Genomic DNA, 23,818 nt, shown 5'->3' with positions numbered 1-23,818 from the left:
ATTAAATTATGAAGTTATTTAAAAAGATTAAATGAAGAAAAGTTATCCATGAAAAAAAATAATTAGACTTAAACCATTCTTAAACAAGTTTATTAAGTTGCAGACTTAAATTTTGAGTTTGAAGGGTTGGGGAGAAAAAACGGTTTGAGTTCGAGCAAAATCCAAATAGTTATTTTTTAGAGATGAGGAATTTGAGTTTAGGACCAAATGGGTTGAAGAAGGCCTAATCAATATTATTCAATATAAAACATTTCCGACTTTAGTGTAAATTGTAGTCATTGCAGCCTCAACAAGTCTACTTGCTTTTAAATTGTCACGTACTTCTCCCTTTTAATAGGCTTTTAAGCCAATGCTGCAATACTTCTAGAGCAATATAATCACAGTAGGAAAACAGTCACATAAAGTACTATAAGGATTTATATGCATCCAATGTTATAAAATAGTCAGAGTATGAAAGTACTACTGAATATTGAGGTGGAATTATATTTGCTCTTGTGATTTTACACTGATAGAAGTTTCTCTCTTAGATAAAACTCTATGACTCTCAGATTTCTCACTCTATTTTCTTTCCTCACTGGCGTGCTCTCATTCTCTGATGGTGTGGGAAGCCTATGTATAGGCAAATTGGATGGAAGCAACCAAGGCTCTTGTGAATGTGTAGTAAGGGCAAGTTGAGTATGAAAGTACTACTGAATATTGAGGTAGAATTATATTTGCTCTTGTGATTTTACATTGATAGAAGTTTCTCTCTTAGATAAAACTCTATGACTCTCAGATTTCTCACTCTATTTTCTTTCCTCACTGGCGTGCTCTCATTCTCTGATGGTGTGAGAAGCCTATGTATAGGAAAATTGGATGGAAGCAACCAAGGCTCTTGTGAATGTGTAGTAAGGGCAAGTTGCAGACAAGCTTTATCCAAAGTCTTCAAATAAATAGTTAGTGGGCTCCACTCAAAGACTTTTACAACACTCCTCCTTAGAGACCACAAGTCCCTTGATTGGTTGCCTCATTAAAACCTTGCTTGGAAAAACCCAGTGGAAAAAAACCTAAGCGAAGGAAAAAGAGTACAACTTCATTTGGGACATTAGAACAATGTTGAATGAGCTCATGTTGCCTCGTTAAAACCTTGCTAGGAAAAATCTAGTGGGAAAAATCCTAGTCGGAGGAAAAAGAGTACAACACACATATGTCCTGTGTTAGAGGACTCTTGAATGTTGCCCATGATTTTGCATGCTTCAATTCAATTGCTCGTAGAGTTGACGTAATACAATGCCATGCACTAGCTTTTGGAATGTACATTTTGGCAAAGATTTGGTGAAGAGGTCTGCTAAGTTATCGCTGGAACATATTTGTCTAACTTTGATATCTTGACTATTCTGAAGCTTATGTGTGTAGAATTTTTTTAGTGATATGTGCTTGGTTCCGTCACCCTTGATGTATCCTCCTTTGATCTGAGCAATGCAAGCTGCATTGTTTTCATTCAGTATGGTTGGAGTGTATGTTGCTGAGGGTAAGGCACATATACTTCGGATGTGATGGATCACCGACCTTAACCAAACACATTCACGACTGACCTCATGGAGTGCAAGTATTTCTGAGTGATTGGAAGATGTAGCTACCAACGTTTGTTTTGTTGAGCGCCACGAGATTGCAGTTCCTCCACATGTAAACACATACCTTGTTTGTGAGCATCTTTTATGCAGATTAGAGAGATATCCTGCATCAGCATATCCAACAAGACTCGGGGTCTTGGTCGATTCTCTGGAATAGAATAAGCCCATGTCTATTATCCCACGAAGATATCGTAGAATATGTTTGATGCCGATCCAATGTCGGCTTGTTGGTGCATAGCTGTATCTTGCTAACAAATTTACTGAAAATATTATGTCTGGTCTAGTGCATTATGCTAAGTACAATAAAGCACCTATTGCATTGAGGTATTGTACTTCTAGACCAATGACCATTTCATCATCCCCTTATGAACGATATGGATCTTTCTTAGTGACAAGGGACCAAACGACCATTGGAGTGCTAAGTGGATAAGCCTTATCCTTGCCAAATCGCTTCAATACTTTTTCAGTATAAGTTGATTGATGGACCAAAATCCCACTAGCACTATGCTCAATATGCAAGCCGAGACAATATCTTTCCAAGGTCTTTCATCTCAAATTCATGTTTGAGATAATCAGCATTCTTTTGAAGCTCTTCAGGAGTTCTGACTAGATTCATGTCATCGACATATACTGCCACTATCGTTAATCCAGACTTTGATTTCTTAATAAATACACATGGGCAAATAGGATCATTTGTGTATCCTGCCTTAAGTAAATACTTATTGAGACGATTGTACCACATTTACCTAGATTGCTTTAGTCCATACAATGATCATCTTAATTTAATTGAGAACATGCCTCGTTGTTTATTCTTGGTTGCTTCAAGCAGCTTAAGTCTTTCTTGGACTTTCATGTATATATCTGCATCCAATTCTCCATACAAATATACGGTAATGACATCCATAAGTCTCATGTCAATTTTTTCTAAAACCATCAAACTTATTAAGTAACGGAACGTAATTGCGTCAATTACGGGAAAGTATGTTTCTTTATAATCAATCCCAGGCCTTTGTGAAAAACCTTAAGTAATGAGTCGTGCTTTATACCTTGCGATCTCATTTTTCTCATTGCGCTTTCTTGTAAACACCCATTTGTAACCTATAAGGTTCACATTAGGTGGAGTTGGAACAGCAGGTCCAAAAACACTCCATTTTTCCAAAGAATTTAATTTTGCCTGGATTGCATCTTTCCACTCATGCCAATATTTTATGTGTGTAGTCATCAATAGAGCGAGGCTCAATATCATCATCTTTTATGATCTCAGTAGCCACTGAGAATGCAAATATATCATCGATGATCATCTCATTTATATTCCACAATTCATTAGTGGATGTATAATTTATGGAGATTTCTTGACTTTCAGGTACCACTACCACTTTAGGGGCATTTGTCTCATTAAGGACATTTTCCTTTTCAAGAAGTATCTGTGCCTCTTCAAGGGCATTTGAATCATGAATTGTGGGTTCTCCATTCATTTCATTTGGATTCATTTTGACCACCAACTCCTCTTTCAAGGAACTGAATAATTTGAGCCTAGTGGTCTGCCACGCTTCAAGCGTGCAACAGATGAATCATTCGCTAGCACATTGTTTTGTCCATTATGGATATCAATCCTTGCAGGTGCATTTGCTGTTGGGATATGTGATTTTGTCACTTTTGTTGCATCATTAAATGCAGCTGGTATTTGATTGGCAATACTTTGAAGATGAACGATCCTCTTCACTTTGTTTTAGCATTGAGCAGTACGAGAATCAAGATAAGACAAAGTGGGTACACCTCACGATAATTCACATCATTTTTCAGGAACGTGTTTGCCTTGTTGTTCTTTAGGAACAGATTTTTCTCCCCCTAATAGTGGGAAAATTATCTCCTTAAAATGACAATTTTCAAATCGTGCGGTAAAGATATCACCCACCAAAGGCTTCAGATATTGAATGATAGATGGTGAATCAAAGCCATCATAAATTCCCAATCTGCATTGAGGACCCATCTTAGTACATTGGATTGGTGCAATGGGCACATAAACCGCACAACCAAAAACTCTTAAATGTAAAATGTTTGATTGATTACCAAATACGAGTTGTACTGGAGAATAATGATTGTTAGCAATGGGCCTCAACCGCACTAGTGATGGTGCATGTAAAATGGCATATCCCCAAGCAGAAATTGGCAACTTTGTCTTCATGAGCAAAATGCAAGCTATCAACTAAAGACGCTTAATCAAAGTTTCTGCCAAACCATTTTGAGTATGAACATGAGGAACATGATGTTCAATGTCAATGCCCAGTGACATACAATAGTTATCAAAAGTCTGAGATGTAAATTCACCAGCTTTATCTAGTCGAATTAACTTAATGGGATAATCTGGGAATTGGGCTCGTAATTTAATTACCCGAGCCAAGAGCCTAGCAAATGAAATATTCCAAATGGACAAAAAGAAAACATGTGACCATCATGTAGATGCATCAACCAAGACCATAAATTACCGAAATGGTCTGCAAGGAGGATGAATATGTCCACAAATGTCCCATTGGATTCTTTGTTAAAATAATGGGGATTCAACATTAACCCTTGACAAAGATGGTTTGATTACCAACTTCCCTTGTGAACAAGCCTAGCAAGAGCTATCACTTGACAATATAGTGTGTTTTGTCAACAAGAGATGTCCTTTAGAATTGGTAATGATCATACACATTATGGTGGATCCAGGATGACCCAACTGGTCATGCCAAAGCTTAAAAGCATTTGAGTTAATGAACGTCTGGTCCATGACATTATGTGCCACAATTATCCATATGGTTGTACGGTACAACCCTAATGAGAGCGCATAAAGCTTCTCCAGTATACACTTCTAGGTATCACTGGAGGTAATGCAAAGATATTCCATATTTCTCTAATTTTTTTTGTTTCAATGTGGTAGCCATTCAAACGTATATCTTTAAAACTCAACAGATTTATTATGGAGTTAGATGAATATAAAGCATCTTGAATGGATAGTATTGTTCCATTTGGTAATAACTTGGGATGTTCCTGAGCCTTCAATCATATTTGCAGGACATGGTATGGTTGTTACCTTTGCTTTTGTAAGCATCAAGTTTGAGAAATACTTTCGATCTTGAAGGTTTGTGTGACTAGTCACACTGTCTGCGAGACAAATATCTTTGCCAGTGTTCTTGTTTTGGGAACATCCATAATTTATATCTATGCCTTCAAATAAATAAATAAGTTGAATCAATAAACAATTATTCAATGTAAAGGAAAAACACTGCCACTTTTATTGAATTGAAATGAAAGTTAAAAGCAATACTTTAGATAATAGAAATGGTACATAAGAGGAATTAATCTAATTTGGACCCATAAACTTCATTCCCCCTTTCAATAATAAAGTTGGATATATCCAGATGCGTCATGTCTGACTGACGCAATATTTCCAATAGGTCATGTGTGGCTGGTGGATCTGGTATATCCATTGGATAAACATGATCAATATAATTTGTCTCCACTTTATTATCTTTAAGTGAAGATTGATAAACATCTGCCAAATGCTTTAGCGTACTATAGGTACGCACCCAATGTCTCTTTACGCCACATTTGTGACAAACACCTTAATATTTCTAGGCACATAGCTTGTCTGAGGTTTCCCCTTATTCCGGGATGCATTTTTTCGGCTCGTGGCTGGATGGCTCCTTGGACCCAAGCCATAAGAATAGGTACCATGATCTTTTCTATTCCCTTGCTAGCGGTCACGCCTACCTCCTTGCCTATGTTTGTGGATATTGCCTTGAAAGAAGGTGGTATTCACTTCCTGAGATGCATCATTCACTTCAGGGAATGGTGCTGAGCTTGTTGAGCGAGATTGATGAGTTTTCAATAGAAGTTCATTGTTATGCCTGGCCAATAAGAGGCAGAATACTAGCTTTGAGTACCTTGTAAAACCACTATGCCTATATTGTTGCTTTAGGAGCACATTTGAGGCATGAAAAGTACAGAGGGTTTTTTCAAGCATATCCTCCTTAGAGATATTCTCCTCACACAACTTCATCACAGAGGTAATTTTGTGCATTGTTGAGTTGTACTCAGACATTGACTTGAAATTTTGGAATCTCAAGTGTGTCCACTCATATCTGCCTCTCTAGAAGATCATCGTCTTTTGGTGATTGTACCTTTCACATAAGGCTTTCCACAAAACCAGTGGGTTATCAACCACTATGTATCCGTTTTTCAGTGCTTCATGAATGTAGCGGTGAAAAAAGATCATAGCTTTGCGTTTTCTTATGGGGATGCATCACTTCCATCCACAGTGGTTTTTCAAGGCTATTGGCTTGCAAATGGATCTTGGCATCTAGGACCCATGATATATGTTCCCAACGCAGCAAATTCCAGCTTTGCTAAGTTTGCCGTCTTCAAAAGAAAATGAGATGTATCAGAATTTGCAATGATATGTTTGCACTTTGTTAGAACTTCAGGTTCTCAACAAGGTTTTATTTTTGAACTTCAGGCCAAAAATATTTTGTAAATTTACCCGAAACTTTAGATTCAGGATCTGGGACATTAAGCCATTTATTAACGGGAACTTCAAGGCCCCATTGTTCATGTATATTAACTGATGATTTCTTTCATAAAACAAAGTGCAGTAAAATAACAAAATTAAATGGCATGTTAATATTATATATAGGGTTTACTACATCATACACTTGCATTTACAGATGCTTAATTGCATCGTCCAAGTTGTGTATATCATTGTGGCATTTATATATCTAGTATAAAATAAGTTATCATATTGTGGGTACTATAACTGTGCCACTATTCAAGATATAATAAGATGGGTTTTAAAATCACACCACCATTTTTATTACGATAATATACGTTACAACGTGATGGGTAATGAAACTATACCACCATAAAATAATAGGATGGGGGATAAAATTTTGCCATTCCAAATTACATTACGAAAAAATAAATTAAACAAACATGAATGAAACAACATAAAAATTGTGAGAGTACAAAAAAGAAAGTTTGCATGTCGTCGTAGTAGTAAAGTGAGAGTAGGCATATGACAAAGACAAGACAAAGAAATATCCACGTAATTTTTAGCTGGGAAAATTTAGAGGTGAAGAAGAGAGACTATCGTGCTGATAATGTGTTATAAAATAGTCATAGTATGAAAGTACCACTGAATATTGAGGTGGAATTATATTTGCTCTTGTGGTTCTACATTGATAGAATTTTCTCTCTCAAATAAAACTCTCTCTCTCATATTTCTCACTCTCTTCTCTTTCCTCACTGGCATGCTCTCATTCTCTTCTCCGATAGTGTGTCTTGCAAAGCAATAGGAAGCCTATTTATAGGCAAATTGGATGGAAGCAGTCAAGGCTCCCATGAAAGTGTAGTAAGGGCAAGTTGCAGACGAGCGTTATCCAAACTCTTCAAATAAATAGTTAGTGGGCTCCACTCAAAGACTTTTACAACATCCAAGACATATATTGAATAGTTTTAGTTGCATTATTATCATATTGGCACTTTGTCAACCTATTAATTGCTTGCGGCCATGGGCGGTGCTATGCACAGGGTAGGTTGGGTGACTGCCACACCCAGCCCAAAATGTTTTTAAAAAAAATTACCTACATGTGTTATAAGGCCATCCCAAAATTAAAAAAAATTAAAAGCAAACTTTACACATATGTTGTCCATTCAGGTGATCCCATATCTTCTCTCTCCTTCTCTTTTGGCTATTAGACTTCTTGTTTCTCTTTCTCTCTCTCTTTGCTACTCGACAAGAACAAGTTTCTCCCTTTTTTTTCTTTTGCTTTTTTTTTTAAAAAAAAATTTGGGGAGTCAAATTCTCCCTCCATTGGCTACATCTTCAATTATCTTGGGTGGGCAACTTGGCAACAGCATATTCTCCTCTCCTTTTGTCAACAACAAGTATTATTCTCATTCTCTCATTTGCTATATATCTTTAATTATAGTTTTAATTTAAAATTGAGTATTTTAGTAATTAAGGATGAATTATAATTTTGGAATTTTGTTGAAATTAATTAGGGCTTTGATTAGGGATGAATTATTATATGACTTTGATTTGGGATTTTGTTAAAATTGAGTATTCTAGGGTTTAATTATGGATGAATTATAAATTTTGGTTTGGTATTGTTGAGATGCTATTATGAAAATTTGTTTTATTTTTTATTGGTATGTTTGATAAAAATTCTTTCTACATATTATTCATAGGCTATTTTTTAAGAGTTCCAAGCGTCGTAGGGTTAAATTTTAGATTTAAATAATGTTGTTTTGTATTGCATTGTATTTACTTTTGGTTTTAGTTTTAACTTTTGTATTTGTTGAATTTTTACTTATAGATAGAGATGCATTTGATGGTATAGTTCATTATGCCACCCTGACTAGGCGTAGATTTTTATGTTTATTAATAAAATTCACTCGTGTCATCGAGTTTAGTATGTAAGTTTTGCCCAACCAGCTCTTGAATCCTGAAATCGCCACTGCTTGAGGCAAACAAAGAGGATGATCGAACCAAAAATTAGGCCTTGTGTGGTTGCCTAATCTTCACACCCTATGAGTCGGGCTTGATATTTTGACATGAAACATTGCTCAACCACCGTTAATTAACACAGATGCAGAGCCACTAAGGGATCAGAGTGGTGCTGACTGAGTCCCTCCTCAAATTTTTATTTATTGGATTTGTTTATTGTATGATACATAATATTATAAAAAAAAAAAATAGATTAGATTTTGAATATTCCAATAGAAAGAAGAAATACAAACAATTTAGTAGATTAGTTTTTATTTGATGTATGCACTTTTTCATGATCAATTTGTCCTCATTAATAATTTATAATTATAATTTTACTCAACAACAAAGTCTGTTGGTATTCTTTCTTATTTTATATTTCTAATAGGGGTATAATTGGAACACTAAAAAAAATTTGTTTTACATTCCTATTCAAATTAAACATGAGAAAGGAAATAAAGTGATATTTTCTTACTTTCCCAACATTATCAAATATGATAAATAAATCTTTCGTTTATCATTCCTTAGGAAAAAACATGAGAAACAATTTCTCATAAAATCCTTCATAATCAAACGGGGCCTGGTGTGAAATTAACTCTACGATGAGGTAAAAATTTATAAATCCCTTTAGAAAAAGATTTTAGGTGGAAACCAAAAAGTAGTTGAAGGCGCATGTGCATGGTATTGTCTTACTACCATCCGCACCATAAAATACCTCATTTTTACATAATAAAATACTTGCCACCACTATTTTAATAACAAAGCTGCAAAATACAAAACGTCTCATTTGGATTTTGGCTAATTCTAAGGCTGAGGAGTGACGAGGATAGCCCAAGCAAAGCCACCACCATGCTCTGATTCACATCCCCTTTTTCCTGCAATCAATCAAACAAACAATGTCCATTTCCATGGCCTTGTTTTCTCCCACAACCCACATCCCAACCCTCTCTCCCTCTTCATCTTACTCCAACCCCCACTTGACCCACAAGCCTTATCTCTCTCTCAGACCCAAGAACCCTCTCTTCACCACCAAAGCTTCAGCTGAAAATGGAGCAGGAGCTCTCGCCTCAGCTGCCACTGCTGTGAAGCCAGAAGCAGAGCCCAAGGTCCCCGAACCCGTCGAGCCTGTTCCGGTGAAGACTGAGAGCTCTGCTGGGGCTAATGGGTCAGCTGCTGCACCGGCTGAGGAGGTGAAGGTGGTCGGCTTGTTTGAGGACAGCAGATGGGTCAATGGGACTTGGGATTTGAAGCAGTTTGAGAAGAGTGGCAAAACTGACTGGGATGCTGTTATTGATGCTGGTATGGTTTCTGGGTATCTGTTCTTTTGGTCTTTAATTTTTAATGCTTTTCTAGTTCTGATGCAACTGTTTGATTGGGAAGGAGATTTAATTTCTTTTTAATTATTGTTTTACTATATTGAAAATAACGCCAATGTTAAATTTGAACTTACTATTTTCTAGTTTTTTCCCCTGCTCCATACGGATCCTTGAAACAAGTATTGGATGAGGGAGAAGCATGATTAGGCCCAATTGAGAATTTTATGTGTAGAATGGGAATTCCTGCTGAAAGTGCAAGACCCAAGTGGTTTAATTTGATTTCTGAACTTGCATGTCAATTTGAGAGCAGATAAATTGATGATTTATCCCCAAAAGTTTTGAAACTTAGATGAAGAGATTTCTATGTAAGTTGTCAGGAACTAAATTTGATTTTTCTCAGACTAATCTACTTTGATCCTCACACTTCATGCTGCTTTAGTTTCTTATGTTGGTTTTGATCTTCATATCTGGTTGTGTTCTAATTGTGCAATGTGTAGATGCACTCTTACCTTGTTCCTCAATTAAGAAATGTATTCGGGCTAAATTTGGAAATTGGAAACAGTAGGTAAAAGAAATTGTGCTCATAAGAAGTTGGGAGATATTTCCCAAAGATTTTCATTTCCCTTTTTTATTTTTTTTGAGACTTACACTGATAAAGAATGAAATAACTGTCCCATTGACAAAAAGAGCAAGTTGTGAGTCTAGTTTACTTACTGCATTTTCAGATATGAACCATACCTACTATAGGTTCTCAGCAGCGTGAATTTCTGTAGTTCTTTTATAATTGTTTTATAGTAAGATCATCTGTCCAAGTCTTTTGTTGATTTTTTGTATAGCATCAATTGCTGCCTGAAATAGAGTAGGATTAAAGTAGCATCCGTTAGATATTGGTGCACCCTGTATTTAGCTGACAATTTTATGAATTTAAAAGTTTTCTTTTGCAAAGAAGAGAAACAGATGAGGTGAATTTAGAATCCAGTTATAATTGTTTCCTTCATGAGTAGCTTGCATCATTCTGATAATTCAGAAATTACTTGATTTCTGATGCACCAGTTTGCATAACCATTTTCAGAGGCTAGGAGGAGAAAATGGCTCCAGGACAACCCGGAATCTTCCAGTAATGAGAACCCTGTATTCTTTGATACCTCCATTGTACCTTGGTGGGCATGGATAAAGAGATACCATTTACCTGAAGCTGAACTACTCAATGGTATGTTCAGATCCACTGAATTTAAAAGAAGTGTAATGAGGGAAATGGCAATGCACTTCAGACTAATATATGTTCTGCTCTTTTGGGTTTTATGCAGGTCGTGCTGCTATGGTAGGATTTTTTATGGCTTATCTGGTTGATAGCTTGACTGGAGTAGGTCTAGTTGACCAAATGGGCAATTTCTTCTGCAAAACATTATTGTTCGTGGCTGTGTCGGGAGTGCTTCTGATCCGGAAAAACGAGGATGTTGAAAACCTAAAGAAGCTACTGGATGAGACAACATTTTATGACAAGCAATGGCAAGCAACCTGGCAGGATGAGACTTCAGCTAGCAGTCCCAAGAATAAGTAGTTGAATTGTTGGTGTTTGGCAGTTTGAATGTGGGTTATTTTCTTCTTCCTTCATTTGAGTTACTGTAATTTCTATGTGCTAGTGGAGAATGAAGCTTCATATTCAACCTTTGTAATTTGGCCCCCTCGTTGTTAGTACTTGTGCGTTTGCAGTGACAACTTGACAAGTCACCTTCGAAACTTACTGTGGATCTGTTTTCCTTGTTGAATCCGTGACTCTGCACCATTTGCTCTCTGAACTCCTTCTGCCTCTCCATTGGAAACACTTTGAGTTAATAAACAAATGCCTTTCTTCCACCTCCCTTACATAGGCACAAGAAGTGGCTAAAATTGACCTCCCACTTAAAGCAGCCACCAACTGCATTCATGCTAGTCTAGCAAGGCTAAAAGCCAAAGCCACAGATACATCTCCTGTCCTGCATATGCATTCAAGGATTTACCACGTGCACTGTCCAACCCAGTTCAATTATGGGGATGGCAATGGGGTAGGGCTGGGTTCATGTTTGCCCTTCCCTTCTCCATCCCCATAAAATTGTTTGTCACCCCATCCCCGCCTATATCATGTCGGGGATGGGGGTGAGAATGGGAACGGGTAGTCCCCATGTGAGCAGGTCAACACTGGGATTTGGTATAACATCGAAAATTGTCACCCTTACGTTCAATGTAGAAATCATTAAAGTAATGACTTGTCTCCCAACCATCATATAGAAAATAACAAATATACTCTTATTTCATCAAATAACTTTAACAAGTTCATAACTTTTAACAAATTATGAACTTGTCATATTAAACAGACCCACCCTTGCAAAGTTGCAATAAATGAAAAAAAAATGCTTGCAATAAATGAAAGGAAAAGGTAAATTCCCATGAAAAATAGCCACGCACAAAAACAAAAAAAAAAAAAACAAAAAAAAAGAAGAAGAAGAAGAAAGAAAGAACCACTACTGAGCTTAAATGGCGTCGTTTCGGCGTTTTGCTTAAATTAAAACGCTTTTAAAACCCATGTTGATGTCGTTGAATGTTCATGCATTGACTTCGAGTCTTTGATTCCATGAAAAACCATTCGCACTTTCCATGATCTCTCTTTCTGTCTGCGACCCAAACCTCCTTCCATTGTATATTCCAAAATCGCCATTTCAACCTCGAAGTTACAATCAATTTACGAACCATACCATCGGTTTCAAAAAGAATCATCAACGCACCGCTCGTTTGTTCATTGTCGCGTTTATACGATTTTCCATTTCAATTGGACGCTTTGAAACTGCTCATACTCGAAGATTTTCTGGTAATCTTTTTTCTCTTTTTTCTTGTTCTGCATTATGGTTATTTTTTTCATTTGATATTTTCAATTGCACATGTATTTGTTTGTTGGGATGTGAATCAAGTTCTTTGAATTTTGGTTTCTGTTTTCGGTGCCGAGAAAGTACTCAAGAATAAACCACATTGCCGTATTTAGGAACATTAGGTTGTTTGTATCTTTAGTCTGCTTTCCATGTTTTCTGGGGTTAGTTTTTATGACCAAAGTTGGATTCTTTGAGTTGGTAAGGTGTTGTCTATCTCCCCTTTCTTACATCCTTTCATGAGCACTCTGGATGTAATTGGGGTTCGGATTCCTGAGTGCTTTGAACATTGTCTTGTAATCTTGTGGGTTGTGAGGTTTGTAGCTTTTAATTGTTTTTCTTGTTAGACCATTGCAAATGTGTTTTTAATAATTACTGTGCTTTTAGGTTTTTGAGCATTTCATTTCATTCCATTGGGTTAAGAGTTGGAATGGGGGTCGTAGAGGCGACGAAGCATTTGGAATCATCGAGAATAATTGCTCCGCTTGATGTGAGTCATTCTGAGGAAAGACTGGGACAATTTACCATGGAAGATGGTGAGTTCTTTTTCCATACCAAGTCACCTAAGTTCAAGAGGCAGATAGTATCTGCTGTTCGTGATTTCCCCTTGGGTTGTGGACGATTTGCTCGTTTGAACTCTTTGAGACATGCTAAGGATGCCACTTCTGTGGGTACTTCCGACAGTGTACCAACAGAAAGTTTGGTTAGTGGGGGCAAAAATGTTGATGGACATCGTGGGATTGAAAAGCTGATGCTCTCAAATGGTCAGGGGGACAAGACTAACTTGATGAATGGTAATGATGTGGATTCCGTGGAGACAGTTGAATCAGTAAGCGCCTTGGAGCATGAAAACTCTGATTCTCTGAAGACTCTACTTCAGTTAAACAATTTGAGACCTGTTGAAGAGGCAGCTTCTGTTGGTACTGCGGAGAGTTTGATCAGCAGGGATACTAATGTTGATGGAAAAAGGGTTGAAAACTTAACTGATCATGTGCATGAGACTGACTTGATGAATGGTAAGGCTTCTGGTACTGTGGAGATGATTGTACCTGTGACAGATTTGGAGCATGAAGCATCTGATTTGCTGAAGAGTATGCATCAGTTGTCAAACAATTTGAGACCTGTTGACAAGGTAGCTTCTGTTGGTACTGCTGAGTATTTGCTGAGAAGGGGTAAGAATGGTGATGGACAGGAGATTGATAAGCTGATGGTGTCAACTGGTCAGGTGGATGAGACTGTCTCGATGACTGGTACGGCTTCTAGTACTGTGGAGACGGTTGAATCTTTAACGGCCTTACAGAATGAAGTATCTGATGGGTTGAAGAACCCATATCAACTTGGCGTGGCTGCTCCAAAGGAAGAGATGGTTGCTGATCTTTCAGATAGAAATTTTTGTTCGCCACCTGATGGATCCATTTCTGTTTCTATTGGAAATGGTCTTGAGAATACTGCAGCGAAAAAATGTCCTTCTCGAAGACTAGTATCAGCCATTCGGGACTTCCCTCCTCTCTGTGGAAGAAATGCTTGTAAGTTTGGTCAAGTGAATTCGTGTATGGGTGATGAACCATCACAATCGAACACAGCGAAGACTAGTGCAAAACAAATAAGAGAGGATTTTCAAGAAGAGTTTCATAAGAATGAATTGGGAGGGAATGTTTCTGAAGTTATTAGAGACAAGGTTCAACCTAAATGCAAGGGGCATGCTGTACAAGAAATGGAGAGACAAGATAAATGTAAACCAAGTTATAAGCCGAAGGTGGTTTGGAAAGATACAAGAGAAAAGTGCATTGAGAAAAGTCCACAAGAAAGTTCACAACTTCCGTCGAATAGGGTAATTGTGCTGGCTATGATGGCTCCGTCAAATTCTCAATTTAGGAAGGGGAGAAGGGTCAGCAAGCATATACCAGATGGTGGTATGAGTGAAGGAAACGAAAGAAACTTCATCTTAAATGTTAGCTAGAAGGACCTAAAACTGCTTCCAGGACAGAAGAGGCAGCTAAACCCATCAGAACCATTCATCAACAAATGAGCCTTCAAGTTTTGACATGGAGGTTGAACGCTGACATTTTTCAATGAGCCGGGTGCCCTGTTTTGCCTAAAAGCTAAAATGATCTGTTATTGGCACTATGAAAATTACAATGGAGGAGCATGATGACTTTTGTGGAGTGCCAATAACAGCTTCCATTTTTTTCTTTTTGTAAAGTGAAGTATGAATCCTGGCAGCATGCTGTGGAGCATCACAATAGGAGTTGGTTAATTGTTACATCTGTTATTTTTTACACCGTGAAAATTTCCCCAAGCTACGGATTTCTAGCATGAAATTTGGCTTTACGTTTTGCACATAACACATGCATGCCAGTCCATTATAATTCATCTTTTAATTGTCTGCTTCCATTTTGTTAGTTTACTTTTATTTTAGGTTCGTCACGGAAGGGATTTTGGCAGCTTGCATTCAAGGCAAACGCCCAATGATATGATTTCAGTAAGTCAGTATCTGAAACTGAAGCCGAAGCCTCTTGGGGGTTATGACTGTTCCTGCTGGCGATAATGATCCCGATGTCGTTCTATGTACTTGAAAGCTAGTCACAGTAGCCGAAGCCGAAAGCTTACTTAACTTATGGAAACACTTCCCATGAGGAGCTAACTAGGCCAAGAAACACTTCTCATTAGCAATATCAAATAGATGGTCAAGAAAGCCAAAAAAGTACTTGAAGAATGTTTGAATTGTTGAACAGGATAAAATTGATTGCCAAATAAAATTCTGAATGTGAATAAACTAAGTACATTCTGAATGTTAATAAACTGAATACTATTATTTCTTTAAAACTCCAGTTAGTCCACCTTCATTCATTTCTCATTACATGCACGACTGAAACAAAAAAGATAAGTTTCTCTTCTTTTACTATTTTTTGTAACGACTAAGAGAACCATCTGATGGACAAAAAAACATAGCAAATAAAAAGTAAATTCATGCTTCCCAGCCCCTCAAGATCGTAGCACGCGCAACCCGGTTCACCCCAAGAGTAAAAGCTCCCATTCTCAAGTTGCAGTTATGAATTTGACACATTGCTTTGATGTCAAGGAAAGCCTTGTGCATGTACCTTTTAAGCTCACAGTTAACTTTTTCTTCTTCCCACATAAATCCTTGAATATTCTGCAGATCAGAGAAGGGAGGATTTTAATTTAAGCATATATCACAATAGAGGTCATACAGGGCTACAATGGGGGTTCTGTTATATCATTAAAGGCTAAATGATAGAAAAGAAGTATTCCCTATATTTGTGAAATGTTTATAAATTAAATTTGACAAAAAGGACATCTTACGCTATTTATTTACCTGAACCCATTCAAAGTAGCTCACCGTCACACCACCGGCATTTGCATATATGTCGGGGAGAATAACAACTCCCTTGTTGGCCAAAATCTGTAGAAGAGGAATTGTATACCTAAGTATGCGAGTTCAGCGACCGGTATCTAATTTAAGTTTGTAAAAGTGAATTTGTCATATTACCTCATCTGCTTCAGGGTCAGTGGGATGATTTGCAGCTTCTATTATGAATTTTGCCTTCACATCAGCTGCATTTTCCCTTAAATATAAAATTTGAATAAACTATTATCAAAAACAGGAAAACCGGTGTACAATTTTCTGACTCCACCACAAGTGGGGCTTTTGACACAAAATTTCTGATAAGTATTTGGACATATCCTTTTATGATGTTCTCATGAAACAGAATACATACTTGTTAATGACCCCTCCTAGGGCACATGGAATGAGAACATCACATTCATGAACAAGCAAGTCATTCGGGTCCATAGCATCTGCCCCTTGGAATTCTTTCAAACTTGCGTTGCTCTCTTTGTATCTCAGCAGAGCTGGAATATCAATTCCAACTGGATTTTTAATTGCACCAGTGATGTCACTAACAGCAACAATCTTACCCCCTCTATCATGGATCAACTTGGCTGCCCATGATCCAACATTTCCAAAACCCTAAAATGTATCAACATAATTGCGAAACAATGTACGAAATGGTTATAAGCAGAACACATATTCATGTCATCACGAATAGACGTCAAGGACAAAGAAGTTTTGATCATGATTTAGGAAAAATACCTGGATAACAAACTTCATACCAGAAATTGACTTCCCATATTCAGCAAGTACAGACTCTGTTGCGAAAACCACCCCAAGTCCAGTCGCAGACTCCCTTCCAAGTGAACCCCCAAGATCCTAAATTGGCAACATTATGAATAGAAGAAAATAAATTACATGGATCATTTAATTCTATTGAGTGGAAACAATTACAAGCACTTTGGGGTGGGTGATACTTACAATAGGTTTTCCAGTCACAACTGCAGGTGAATGCCCATGAAACTTTGAGTACTCATCAAGAATCCAAGCCATTGTCTGTGATATTTGAGAATTAAGAAAAGTGTAACTTTCCACCAAACATAACAAAATATTCATCATTTCCTGCAAAGGCCATATTATCAATTTAGTTTGACTCGAAAGAGGATACCTGGGCATTAGTTCCCATGTCAGGGGCAGGAACATCCCTGTGAATTCCAATGAGATCATGGATCCTCTGAGTAAACACACGAGTTAACCGTTCTAATTCACTGATACTCAAGTCCCTTGGGTTGCACCCAATCCCACCCTTAGCTCCACCATAAGGAATGTTTGCTACAGCTGTCTTCCATGTCATTAGTTGAGCTAGAGCATTCACTTCATCTGGGTCAACCTTGCACCATTGAATATTTCATATTTCAGCACATGATGTATATATTAAGAAAGCTTAAATGCATGTGGATATTAATTGTGCCAATCCACGAGAGGATTCACAGGTAATACCAATTTAAGATTTATGAAGACATGTCAGCTCTTAGTTTCACTAAATTGCCACAGTGGGTCAAATTTGGGCGCACAACAAAGCCAATCCTCGTCAAAATATAGAGTTTACATATCCAGAAGTCTTTCCTCTTATTTAAAAACACAGGAATAAAGGAAAATGTAGATGGGCATAGAACTGCTGCAGGACAAATGTGGTTCATTGATTGGTAATCTGTATGCATGAAGAATTAACTGCAGAAACATCAATACTAAATAATTTAACACAATGTGTAGGACAGTTATAGCTAGTTGAACGTTTTCACTGACAATAAAATTATTTTGGTGTTCTATATATGTGAGTTTAAGGTCATATGTGGAAAACCATTAAACATAAAGATCATGTTTCAAGTTCTTATGGCAGTTACTGCTTGAAGCAACACCTTCTTTGTTTGGTACACAAGCAGAATTGTATTAACACTGATGGCAGTAACACTTGTTAAGGACATCTTTTTACGTCTAAACTTATTTGCCAATTTCCTAATAAAATTGAATGTAGCTGTTACTACTACTACTACAAACAACATGTGTTGCTATTATAAGTGGAACTCACCATCAGCACGGTCTAGGTAATATATCCGGCAGTTGCTGTCATTCAGATTTCCCCTTCCCAATGTTGCATACTCCTAAAAGGTTTAATAGATTTATGGTGTCGGCCAACTTAAAAGGGAAACAGGGTAGTCTATGTTTTCATGTTGATACAACGATAACTAACTGAAAAGGAAAGTACAGAAAGGAGAAACTTATTAAGCATAATAAAACCACATTGGACGACAACTAAAGATGTACTACATTGATCTCAACAGCATGTGCAAAATATCAAAGATGTTTGGGCTTTACAATATAAATACAGGTAATGTTGTTACATAAGGCGTTTATAGCCAATCAATCATTGGTCACCTATATAAAAACAATTTTACATTGTACAATTGTTGTTTATCTTCCCATCATACGTTTTCTAGGAAGAATCCAACCTCATTGCTAAGAAACCTTCTTTGTTTACATCAAATATCTTGAGGCACATGGATATGCATATGCTCATCAAACCATTAACGACATAACAAACTGTGAATATGAGGCCGACAATGAGAATGGAACCAAGGTTCCAATTGAAATTCTCCCAATTATTGAGGGCATGTGGGAATCAAAGGTTTAACCGTTGATATAATCGTAAATATTACCAAAGGTCCAAAATTGGATGAATCTACAATCAAAACCACAAATGTGAATCCTAATATAAACATAGATAAGTCTTCCTGGCATAAACACAAACACTATGAGCTCACTTACTGCAACCAGTATGAATCTACTTAATAAAACAAACATTCTTATGACCTTCAACCATCAAAGTGCTCAACTTTTACAGACTATGAATTCAATTGGGTCAGAGACCAGAAACCCAAATCAACTTGGACATTCACGGGAGATATCAACATTGACGTATAATACCAACAAGATGAAGAGAGAGAAAGAAGAAGGAAATATAAACCTCAGGGTGGTAACGGATTCCTCCTTTCATCGGCCCACGAGCATTGTCATGTTGGATTCTAAACCCAACATAAGAAACCAGAGTGCCATCATCTTTTGGAATTGTACACTCAACCTGCAAAATCAACATCATAAAAACCCAAAGAAGAAAACCAAAGATGAAGGAAGAATTTATGGAATGAGCAGGCAAAAGACAATTACTTTGATTTCTCTAAAGGGAATCAAGAGGCTTTTCTCAAGCTTAGAATCCAGCCCAAGAATGCGAGCTGCATGACGAAAGTTGCGGTTGGTGGCTGCAAGAGCATTCATGGGTGCCTGAAATAAATGAAATGGTGAAAACCCAGAAGCTGAAAGCAAGCCAGAAGAACACCAAGATGAGATGGGGTCAAGCAAATGGTATTTATATATGCAAAAAAAAAAAAAAAAAAGAATTTACTTGATGGGATATGTAGCTGAAAAGTATGGTTAAAAGCTGGGATCTTTATAAACTTATATTCCTTGAAGAATAAATAAAATAAATAAATGTATTTCCATTGTTGGAAAATGGTGTAGTTGTTTTTGACTTATAGGACTCTGACACTACAGCTTTTCAAGTGCATGTTCGAAGTAGAAAGTGACAGCAAGGTCGGTTTACTGGGATATGATATGACCAATGACCATATCCTTCTTCTCATGAGGGCCGCTTCTGCTATTTGTCTTATGTGCTATGAAACTAACAAGAAGTGGAGCTTTATTATGGTGATTGATAATGACTAGATCTAGAATAGCAGACAAATAAATGGGAGTCAACTAGGCCGGGCCAAAATCAATGAGTTCGACCAAGTATTTTCGGTTACATTTAAGGTGACCGGAATTAAGTATGGCCGAGGTACTCGAGACTATGGTTGGCCAAAATGGTGAAACACCAAAAAAAGGAAAAGGCAAAGATTGTCCAGTAGGTGATCATGGGGGAAACCAACCGCAACCACTGCCACTGGCTAGGAGAACTAGTCGACCAGTATATTGGTGCCCATATTCAGAATATGTCGGTCTTCAATCCGCCATGGAGAATATTAGCTGCATTATGGCCTAATGCATGAGATAACTCATGAAGAGACACTCAAATTGAGATTACTCTTGAGCACCCTTAATTGGCAAACTATGAAGCATATCTTATAGGAGTATGAAGCAAACTATGAAGCAAATGGTATATGAATACCGTCCTTAATTGGCAAACTATGAAGCTAATCTTATAGTAGTAGGGGGGTGAGCATTTGAACCGATGAACTAGGGAAGGTAACGGGTAGAATCAGGGTTGCGTATGCCATTCCTATTCCCATCCTCATTAAGCATTTTTCCCCGATTCTAGCCTTCATACTCGCAATATTCAAATTGAGGATTCCCCATACCAGCCTGCATTGGGGTCGGGGAACATTATAGAAAAAGAAAAAAAAACTACTCTGTTGAATGAGAAAAACAATCTTGTATATCTGCGTGGTTATACTGTTGGAAAAATTCTATTTATCTAGTATAGCCGGGCGGCTATAATGTTGAAATTTTTATTTACAGAGTATAGCCGTGCGGATGTACTTTTAAAAAAAATCTATTTATAGAGTATAGCCGCTCGGCTAGACTATTGAAAATTTCTATTTGTTGAGTATAGCCGCTTTGCTATACTGTTGAAATATTCTATTCTTTAAAGATATTTCCCACATTGCACTAAGAATAAAAAGTTTAATAATGCTCTATAGACATATTGAAGACATGAATCAATTTTCTACGCTGTGATATGCATGTTAATTAATTCTTTAAAGACAAATATCATAATGCGATGGGTAAATATCATGACAATTTGGACTTATATGAGAGTATATATATATATATATATATATATATATAGAGAGAGAGAGAGAGAGAGAGAGAGAGAGAGAGAGAGAGAGAGAGAGATGGATGCTATAATCTTTAAGAACTAGAAGATTTGTTAAGATATATATGAGGCTTGTATCTTGGTTAGGCGATCTTAAGGGCTTCTTGGGAATTGACTATTTCCTTTTCAGCGTTTAATATCCCCGATAGGATCCTAACATGTAAACTCGATTGTACTATCAAAGAGAATAAGGAACGATTGACCCAAAAATAGGACAGATACTGTAGCATGTAGGGCTTGTAGCTTTTATATCCCGTACTGTAGATTCATGTAATTCAGTTCACTAATTGTATATTATGGACGTAGCCTGACTTGAGTGTGTGTCATGATGTGAATGTGTCTTTTTTATGATCTTAATCTGTTGAGTCAAATTTAGACATCAACAATTTCTGTATACATGTATTCTTTTCTTTACTTGAATGCTAGGATGAGATGAGAATGTTGAAAATGTTATATGGTAATATTAATATCACATTGTCAATTGATTCATGGAATTTGTGTGTATAGGAAGCACAAGTTATAGGAACAATGAATTTCCTTTAACTAAGATGTGAAAATCTTTAAATTTGTTTTGAATTTTAACTAGATTGATGCATTTTTGGATGTTCATTGCAAGATCATGCAAAAAGTAATCTGGATGCAGGATATATAAATGGTGCATTTTAATTGGCAAAAAGACTCATCTCTTCATCATAATATCGTACTTCTCCCTCTTTAAAAATATATATATATGTGTGTGTGTGTGTGTGTGTTAATTATGAGCCTAGCTAGTCCTAAATAATTAAGTTTCTGGTTTTGAGCTGGTTAACCCCTTCTGTCGCTGCCACTGCTGAGAACACCCAACAACACCCTATAAAATTGAAATAACATGCCTCATCATTCAATGACATGTTATGTTGTGAAATAGTGAATGCGTCATCATTGAACAACTTGTTTAATACTTACCACATTTGCTTTGGTCCTTGATAGGCGTCACTGCACCCTTTTCTCTCCAATCCACTGAAGGTGGCACATCAGTGACATTTCAATATCTAAAACATGTAGCTTTCGTGGAATTGGACATGATCAATTTGGAGGATCGTTTCGTGTAACCATTATAAATTTGGCGAGACGATGCTTGAGAGGAGCACATGGCCAAAATAAAAAGAAAAGCTAAGCAGAGGTATTGCCCTTGATTTGTGAGAGCCATGGTAAAAAGTAAATAAGCACAGTTGGTACGTATTCTATGGAAATATATTTAATCTTGGATGGGCACAAGACATTCAATGAGCATCTAGGATTTTATAGACATAAACTTGTTGTGAGCCGTCCTTTTCCTCATAGTATACTAGATGGGGGACCTGTCATTCTACGTGCCTTCGAAGATTTTCTGACTTAGGCACACAATAATTCAATGTTTTGGGCCGTTAATCATTATTTATTTGCTAATTTCACATTATCCTTTACTAATAGTATAAGAAGATTAACTGAACTAACTCATTTTTTTGATAGACAAGTAATTGATGGAATTACGAATGGAGTCGATATTGCGAGTTTATTTATTTAATTTTTTTTTTAAAGAAAATGAACAAGTGATCCATTACAAGTCATGGATCCTCTTCGATCTTAATCACTTCATAAACTACTTAACGTATTAACCAGGCACAGAATGATTCAATTTTTGGGGCACATTATTTTAAAGAAAAGACCAAATTTTCACATTAAAATAAAAAATAAAAATCAAACTAGTATGGACCATGGAATTTAAGCTTGGTATAATTTAGGGCTAAATTGATAGGTGACATGTTAAAAGTTTAGTATTTTGATTAGGAGATTATTAGGTTATAAGATAGATTTTAAATCGTATTTTTCTTCTCTTTAAATAGGTCCTAAATTGAATCTTAATTCAGAATTAATAAAGTAAAAAAAAAAAAAGACTAGATTAATGGCAATATCTTCACGGATATAATACTTGAGTGCACTTCTAATTACACTTCCTTGTTTATACTAGTTGTGAATTCACGAATCATAACCGTGCATATATCATAATCGTAACTGTTGATTTCTTAAACCACAATTTATCTATCTTTGCAATCAAAAAGAAAAATTTACTGAAATTGGAAATTGATTCAATATCAGACGGTTTTCGTCTTCATTTCGTCTTCAATTCTTTAAATTAGTTCTGAAAATGCTTGCGTGCTTTGGCGAACTGCTCGCACTCAGGACGAGCTTTCTCAACGACCAAACCAAGAGGGTAGGAAACGCGTTGGCTTGGTCCGATGGAAACGACGCTGTCTCCTTCCAATAGGTTGATCTTCCGGGTGGCCACCGGCGCAGTTTTCGATTTGTTGTTAGGGTCGACTTCGTGGGAAATCTTGCATTCAGGGTCAGGGCTATGTAGCAATGTCACTTGACAATCATCCAAAGGCTCCTTAGATTTTTCCAACTCAAACCAGTACAGTCCAAGCGGGTTGGTTTCGCCCTCTCGGCTGAATTTTATGTTCCCCCTCCCTACAGTCCAATCGCACCTTTGCACCTGATTAATGGGCAATGCACATGCATGCATGCATAAATCTCATATTCAAATCTTATAATCGACAATTAGGTAGTTTGTTACCTACTTATTAACGTTACGTACCTGGAATCATCTTACTGATCTGGGTCATAGACTTCAATTGGCAGTTGTCACAGTAGACCAGGCCGGAGAGGTAGATTTTGTCGTCGGTGTTGTTGGAGTAAGCGAAACTGAGGAGGGACAAGAAACAAAAGGCAAAGGCAAGGATGGTAGTGCTAGACTTTGTCGACATTGTTGATTTCGAGTTTGCTTGTGTTGGTTCTATTCTATGTATTGCTGATGATGAATTAGACATGGCTTTCTTCTTCTTATAAAGGGAAAAGAAGCAAAAAAAAGCGTATATTTTGGAGAGTTTTGTGAGCCTTTGTTTGTTTACATGTGGAATTGAGACAATTACTCACCTCCTTGACCCGCTCTTGATGGGACTCGAGTTCAGGAGAATAACTTGCCTGCAACAGTTGATCAACAACTTAAATGAATAAAAATTGATGATTCGAGAAGGTCACCACAGTAATTATATATGGCTGCAAGCCAATAGTTAAGGACCTTAAGGGTTTGCTTTGATAGAAAACTGTTAATAATAATAGAGTGTTGTTAAACGAATTCTAAACCCTATGATCTAAGTAC

General features: G+C 37.0%; 3 protein-coding genes and 1 long non-coding RNA gene across 7 annotated transcripts; 2 read left to right on the top strand and 2 right to left on the bottom strand.

Annotated features, from left to right (window-relative positions):
• The first annotated feature begins 8,900 nt into the window (after positions 1-8,900).
• On the top strand, positions 8,901-11,224 carry LIL3:1 (Chlorophyll A-B binding family protein). Its single transcript, XM_008240279.2, has 3 exons — positions 8,901-9,438; positions 10,528-10,665; positions 10,763-11,224. Exons 1-3 carry the CDS (start codon positions 9,036-9,038, stop codon positions 11,014-11,016), a joined length of 795 nt encoding a protein of 264 aa, XP_008238501.2. The 5' UTR covers positions 8,901-9,035; the 3' UTR covers positions 11,017-11,224.
• Positions 11,225-11,959: 735 nt separating this feature from the next.
• LOC103337125 (uncharacterized) lies at positions 11,960-14,700 on the top strand. Its single transcript, XM_008240278.3, has 2 exons — positions 11,960-12,300; positions 12,743-14,700. The coding sequence occupies exon 2, from the start codon at positions 12,786-12,788 to the stop codon at positions 14,313-14,315; it is 1,530 nt and encodes a 509-aa protein (XP_008238500.2). The 5' UTR covers positions 11,960-12,300; positions 12,743-12,785; the 3' UTR covers positions 14,316-14,700.
• A 447-nt stretch (positions 14,701-15,147) lies between these two features.
• LOC103337124 (glutamate dehydrogenase 2-like) lies at positions 15,148-19,332 on the bottom strand. Of its 4 annotated transcripts, XM_008240277.3 has the most exons (10): positions 19,168-19,332; positions 18,933-19,046; positions 18,733-18,846; positions 16,876-17,097; positions 16,689-16,763; positions 16,470-16,586; positions 16,096-16,346; positions 15,867-15,942; positions 15,693-15,779; positions 15,148-15,509 (listed from the first exon to the last, which is right to left on the bottom strand). In XM_008240277.3, exons 2-10 carry the CDS (start codon positions 19,038-19,040, stop codon positions 15,324-15,326), a joined length of 1,236 nt encoding a protein of 411 aa, XP_008238499.1. In that variant the 5' UTR covers positions 19,041-19,046; positions 19,168-19,332; the 3' UTR covers positions 15,148-15,323. The 4 variants fall into 4 exon arrangements, with proteins under 4 accessions (XP_008238499.1, XP_008238497.1, XP_088911742.1 ...); XM_008240275.2 differs by lacking the exon at positions 19,168-19,332 and having other exon boundaries at positions 18,933-19,149; XM_089055616.1 differs by lacking the exons at positions 18,933-19,046; positions 19,168-19,332 and adding an exon at positions 17,797-17,957.
• Positions 19,333-22,558: 3,226 nt separating this feature from the next.
• Positions 22,559-23,470, bottom strand: LOC103337123 (uncharacterized). The gene is made up of 2 exons (XR_016122087.1): positions 23,255-23,470; positions 22,559-23,152 (listed from the first exon to the last, which is right to left on the bottom strand). It is a non-coding gene; the product is annotated as an uncharacterized LOC103337123 (long non-coding RNA).
• Between the last annotated feature and the right edge of the window lie 348 nt (positions 23,471-23,818).

This window comes from Prunus mume, linkage group LG7 (genome assembly GCF_029339155.1).
Source record: "Prunus mume cultivar Tortuosa linkage group LG7, ASM2933915v1, whole genome shotgun sequence".
In the NCBI taxonomy this organism is placed as follows: domain Eukaryota; kingdom Viridiplantae; phylum Streptophyta; class Magnoliopsida; order Rosales; family Rosaceae; genus Prunus; species Prunus mume.
The sequence above is the reverse complement of the archived record's forward strand: the minus strand, read 5'-3'. Positions and strand labels throughout refer to the sequence as shown.